Here is a 6,000-nt window from a genome sequence, read left to right as displayed (position 1 = left end):
GATGTTTATGAAATAAATGGTAATAACTGTCCACATCTATCCCAGTTTATAGAGGGGTAAGAGATTACACTCGCGGATGTTTGCAAGGTGACGACAGAAACGTAAGTGCAAGGTTATTTTAGCCCGCCCAGATCTTCACAGAAAATGCAATACATTTTCAGGGACCAAAGGAAAACCCTGGCTGTCTTTTGCTAAGAGCGCCAGGGTGTGTGTGTAAATCAACTGGTCACTTAGAAGGTACTCAGACACCCAGACAGCTAGGTGCTTTTATCCTTAATCTTGGCAGCCGCCCCCTGGGTCTGTAAGAGTGTGTGGGGCACATCCCAGTGGTTAGCGACACTTTCGGTGGGAATGTCCGAGTAGGAAGGTATGCCCTCCCACGTAACTGTTTCCAAGGACCGGTATGTTCAGGCCCCTGGATTCGGTTACTAGGTCGCCGTGCAAAGGCTCCAGGTGATCGCCCCGTAACTCTTCTGGGAGCACAAGCCTGGGCTGTGGCTCACCAGGCTCTGTGGACACCCGCGATTCTCCGCCCGAGCGTACCGGGATGACGTGCTCGCCTCCAGCACCTGGCTTCCGCGCGCCCCAGGAACAGCTGGGACCGTGGGGACCAGCAGGGTGAGCCCCAGCCCTGCCACGCGCGGGGCTCTGCCTTCCTCCTCCTCCTCCTCTTCCACCTCCTCCAGCACGGTCGCCTCCCGCTGCTGCGGACTCCGCCTGCGGCTTTGTTTTCCTCCCAGGTCTCATTCCCCACACGTGATACCGTGTTATTGCAAAGAGCGCTTCGGAGCGCGAGCGCGGGGCCGCGCACCTATAAATACGGCCGGCCGGGCCCGGGAGTCCGCGATCGCGCGGCGCGCAGGGCCGGCCAGGCGCGCATGGGTCCCGGGCGCGGAGGGCGAACCAGGAGCGCGTGAGTCCCGGCGGCGTCCGAGCGCCCAGGGCCGAGCATGGCCCGCCCGCGAGAGGGCAGGGCCGCCGCCTCGCACACCGCCCGCGCCCCGCGCCTTGCCCAGCCCCGGTCGCCGAGGCTCGCGGCCGCCGCTTAGCACTAGGCGCCCTCCACTCGCTTCTCCGGCACCACGGAACTGACGCCGCAGACGGACACAATGGCGGCGGCGACCGCCACCGCGGGCACGGCCGCCTGTAGTAGCAGCAGCAGCAGCAGCAGCAGCAGCCGGCGCGGCGGTACGGACCCGGCGGCCACCAGCGGGGTGCAGCCGCCGCCGCCGCCTCCGGCCACCGCTCAAACCGAGCCTCTCCGCAAGCCGCGCGTGGACCCGCGGCGCCGCCAGGCTGCCCTGTCCTTCCTCACCAACATTTCGCTGGACGGACGGCCGCCACTGCAGGACGACGAGTGGGGCGGCGGCGAGGAGGGCGGCGCGACCAAACCCGGAGCGAGGGCTCGGCTCAGCCTGCTGGCCGCAAACTGCAACGCGTTCTCGGCACCTGGCACAGCGGCCGCACCGTGGACCGCCGCCTCCGGCTCCAGCCCTTGCCCGCTGCCACCGTCCCTGGTCTCCCGGGCGTCGGGGGAGTCGCTGCCTCCCCGTTCAGCCCCAGCCGTCACCAGTGCTCAACTGCAGCTGCCCGACGGGCCGGGGGGCGCCGGACAGGAGGACCTGGAGGAGGACGATGCCTTCACCAACGTGCAGGTGCCACTGGCCAGCTTCTTGGGCTCCGGGACCCCCGGGAGTGCGAGCGGCAGTCGGGGCCGCCTCAACTCGTTCACTCAGGGAATCCTGCCCATCGCCTTCTCCAGGCAGAACTCGCAGAACTACTGCGCCTTGGAGCAGTCAGGCCAGGGCGGCAGCACTAGCGCCTTGGAGCAGCTGCAGAGGTCCCGGTGAGTATTCTGGAGGCCATGCGCTCCCAGCTTTGCGGTGTCCCTACGACAGGAACCCCACTGGGGTCGCTCCCACCTTCCCGCGCCTAGCTAGTTCCCGGGCTCCTGGCCGGAATCCCAAACCACTAGAGTATGTGAAAAGGGGAAGAGGCCCAGGGAGTATGTGGTCACACGTGTGCACGAACCCGGCACTAGCAGAGCGGTCGCACTATGTATGCCTCTGCTTTGGCCAGGGAGTTGGAAGAAGCGGTGAAAATGCTGTTCTCAAACCTCCCGGTGCGAGGAGATGACCAGCTTCCTGAAAACCAGTCCAGACCCGGAGGCGCGTCCCCAGCTCCGGGCTAGAGCTGCCGGGTGCAGTGGGTGGGGCTGGGGCAGGGCGGCGCTCCGGAGCCCCAACTAGTAGCAGACACGTGGGAACCCCTTTGGAAAGTTTGTGGAGCCCGGGAAATCGTGTTTTCCTTTTGTTTTTCTAAGAAGTGGAAAATTTTTCTGGCATTTCCTTGGTCCAGGCCTAGGGGGTGGGGGACAGAGAGGAAACATGGCCTGAGACTTCCATTCCAAAAAAAAAAAAAAAAAAAAAAAAAAAAAAAAAAAAAAAAAAAAAAAAAAAAAAAACTGGCGAGAGTTATGTTTGCTTGTGTTTGTGTGAGTTATACCGGCTTTGTGACATCTTGGCAAAAATGCGAGACCTGCTTAGTGGAGAAATAGCTGGAGTTCATTGCCATATGTTAGGGCAGTTGGTCTTGGTTCTGTATGGGATATGGTGTAGATGGTGATAGACACGATGGGCGGGGCTCTGCAGGCCTGTGGCTTGAGTCCTTCCTCCTTAGCTAATAAAAGCCTCCTAAAGAAATAATAGCATTGACTATCTTAGTTCTCTAGCAAAAACTTAGGGAACCAGAGCCTCTGTTTCCTTTAAGGGATAGGCCCTTACAAACCGTCTATGGGCATCTAGGTAGGCAGGGAGACTGCCTCTGCCCCCATGCTCCCCGGTGATGCTGGAGTGGGAGCTCAACTTGGCCTGAAAAAGAAGGTGGCCTATTGGAAAACTTCCTTGCTTACTGGAACGAGAAGACAACCAGCTGGGCTTGCCTGGAAGTTTGCTGGCTTCCCAGTGCAGTGTAATCAGACCCATGCTGCTGCAGGATTGGGGTCTGTGGAGGCAGCCCCCTGATTGCATTAGTGAATTAGTGACACTGGATATAAGTGACAATTCTGCATGGGCATTTCTTGTCAGAACATGCATCTTCTGGAAAGTGTATGAGTGGACAGGCAGCCCTAGTTGGCAGAACCGTGTGACCACTGGACATCACAGTCAGCTCTCAGAGCCTCCGGACTCTGAGCCTAAACCCAGCAGAGGGTTATGACAGGCATTGCAATAAACTCGAATTGTGCTAAGCCAGTGTGTTGTCTGCAGGGCATATGTGCTGACAGCAGCTGGAAATGAGATGACCTTCCACTCTTTCTCCAGGAATTCATTCGGGAGGTGTGGAGCACACAGCATTTGAGTCAAAGGACACCCCGAAATCGCTAATCCTAGCCCTGAGAATCTGTAGGCTGTCTCATTTACTTAGTTATTTTGGTTTCTCTAGACAGTGTTTCTCTATGTAACAGCCCTGGCTGTCCTGGAACTCACTCTGTAGACCAGGCTGGCCTCAAATTCACAGATCCAGCTACCTCCACCTCCTGAATGCTGGGATTAAAAATGTGTGCCACCTCCACCCAGCTAGGGTCTCTTCCATCCAAACACACCTCAGCATGTGCTAGTGTCCTTGCCTGTCAGTCGTCCTTTACCAAACTACTTCTGAATAGCCTGTGTTTGGCACCCTGATAGGCAGGCTTTTTGTCAGTTCTTAATAGAGGGGGCAGGAGGAAAGTTAAAGTGATTTGAGAAAGGTCAGGGTGGCAACGGAGACCTTTGAGGTGTGTTACTTTTATGGTCCCTGAAGAGGACTTTCACCTGCCCACACTCACCTAAGGCCAGGTGGGGCCAACCCTCTGCTGTTCCTTACCTTCCTGGTGGATTGACTTTCTGAAGCCCATTGGCCAGTGGGGCTCTCTCCATACACTGCTTTACAAAAATGCTCCTGGGATGTGAGCTGCCAGTCTCTCAAAAGTCCAGAGGGGAGCCCAGCCCCTTAGTCATGCCAGGGAAGCCCTCGCCACTGAGCTATAACCCTGGCTCATCTGGAAAACCAGTTAGAATGAATTGATTTGCTGTCCATGTTTGGACCGAAGTAGGAGGAGCATTTCTGTGGTCAGGCCTTAGGGTACATGCTCAGTAACCATAAATCCAAGCAGTGGTCACCAGCTCTGTACACAGAAACTGGACATCAGAGGCCTTTGCCCCACAGCTGCCCTGTGTGTGGCCTCAGAGTGATTGAAGTACTGTCTCAGACTGGCCCCGCCACTGAGCCGCACCCTGACCATGGGACCCGGCTTGGGACTGGAGAGGAACCTGGGTCTTTGCATCCAAACATGGCTTCTTCCCTTCTGCCCTCAGCCTTAACACTGCCTTGCACACAGTAGGCCCGTTGATAAATTTTAAGCTGCTGACTATGACAATTTGTCAGGAGCAGGGTAGGCAGGTTGTTCATGTGATTCTGTATCCCTCTTCTGATGGTCTGACATTTTTCTTCTCTATTTTATCCTCAAACTTTGTTACCACTTCCTAGGCCCATGGATCCTGCTAGCCTTTGTGCGCTGGTCTCCATGTAGGTCTGGGGTTTCTGAGATGGAAGCCACCAGCTGCCATTGAACTTTACACCCAGCCGTGTTTCCCCTCGTCTTGGAACAGTGAGCCCCACATGGGCAAGGTGATAATAGGCAAAGGGAACAGATTTTAGAAATGTATTTTAAGGCTTATTTTACTTTAAAAACATCATCCTAGGCCACAGCTGGCTTCAGAGAGCATTGGAAGCTCCTGACTGGCAGACAGCCACCTAGCAGTGCAGAGTGGGGCTCAGGTGTGAGTGCCAGCCAGAGGGCTGCAGAGGGGGGCTCAGGTGTGAGTGCCAGCCAGAGGGCTGCAGAGGGGGGCTCAGGTGTGAGTGCCAGCCAGAGGGCTGCAGAGGGGGGCTCAGGTGTGAGTGCCAACCAGAGGGCTGCAGAGGGGGGCTCAGGTGTGATTGCCAGCCAGAGGGCTGCAGTGTTTAAAAATAGCAGAGGTCTTTGCCTTTAGAACATCTGAGTTAGCACTCATGTGTTAGCACTCCACATGTCCCATGTAGAATGAGGTCTGCTGTGGAAGGAGGCCATATGATGAAGGACCCACGTCCTGAGTTGGAATGATGGTGCCACCATGGTAGCTGTATGACCCTGGGCAGGTGAATCAACCCTTCTGAGTCACTTTCCTCTTGAGCTCTTTGGCCTATGTCTCAGGCCCTTACAAATAAAGTATTGGCTGCACTTAGCTTTCTGAATGCTAAAACTGACTGAATACTAAATGTTCTCTAGGGTCAGGGCTGTGGATGTCAATGTAGTTAACATGCCCTCGGGCTCTATTCTTAAAAAGCAGGAAGTCCAGTTAGTCAAGGTAGCTTTTGTCCATAATCCTGGAACTCAGGACCCTAAGGCAGGGGGAGCAAGGCCAGCCTGGGCTACGTATTGCCAAAACCAAAAGCTAGCTGTCCTTTCCGCCCAACTAAGCAGCCCTAGGATAAAGGGGGAGTTGTTGTGGAGGGGGACACTGTCCAGGTCCAACAGCTTCCGGAGGTGAGGCTGAGGGGCTGTTCTCAGGGGTCAGTGGTTCAGGATCCCCAGCCTGTCAGGGTCGAGCCCAGGCTCTTTGCTGACTGCTTCTCCTGCCTACTTAATGGGCTTCTGCCTCCCCCTCTGTGCTATTCCTCAAATCAGTATGGACACTCAGTTCCTGCCACAATAAACTGTAATCTCAGATTTTAGTGGAAAGAAAAGATGCAAACCCTCCAGGAGTTGAGAGCCAGAGTCTGGGTGGGATGGTGGTCATTTCCCCTAACTTTGTCACCTCCCTGCTTTGTGACTGATTCCCTCAGCAGTCAGCAAACCCAGGTTACCTCTGAACTATGTTTCCAGAATCCAGAGCTATGATCTTGACAGAGCCAGGATCCAGGCAGGTGTTTTCCGAAGACTGGCTGTCAATGTCAGGATATCTCAGGCCCAAGCCCACAGTG

The 6,000-nt window shown here is 56.0% G+C and overlaps 1 protein-coding gene across 2 annotated transcripts in view; it reads left to right on the top strand.

Annotated features, from left to right (window-relative positions):
* Positions 1-295: 295 nt before the first annotated feature.
* The window catches only part of Cables1 (Cdk5 and Abl enzyme substrate 1), a 106,224-nt gene continuing 100,519 nt past the window's right edge, over positions 296-6,000 (top strand). Inside the window, exon 1 of one of the 2 annotated variants that reach the window (XM_027404330.2) lies at positions 296-1,846. In XM_027404330.2, coding sequence (XP_027260131.1) covers positions 1,110-1,846 — 737 coding nt within the window. In that variant the 5' untranslated portion in view covers positions 296-1,109. The remainder of the gene's footprint in view (positions 1,847-6,000) is intronic. The other variant, XM_027404329.2, reaches the window with a different exon arrangement.

Source organism: Cricetulus griseus, chromosome 2, assembly GCF_003668045.3.
Source record: "Cricetulus griseus strain 17A/GY chromosome 2, alternate assembly CriGri-PICRH-1.0, whole genome shotgun sequence".
NCBI classification, from domain to species: domain Eukaryota; kingdom Metazoa; phylum Chordata; class Mammalia; order Rodentia; family Cricetidae; genus Cricetulus; species Cricetulus griseus.
This window is presented reverse-complemented; position numbering and strand designations above follow the sequence as displayed.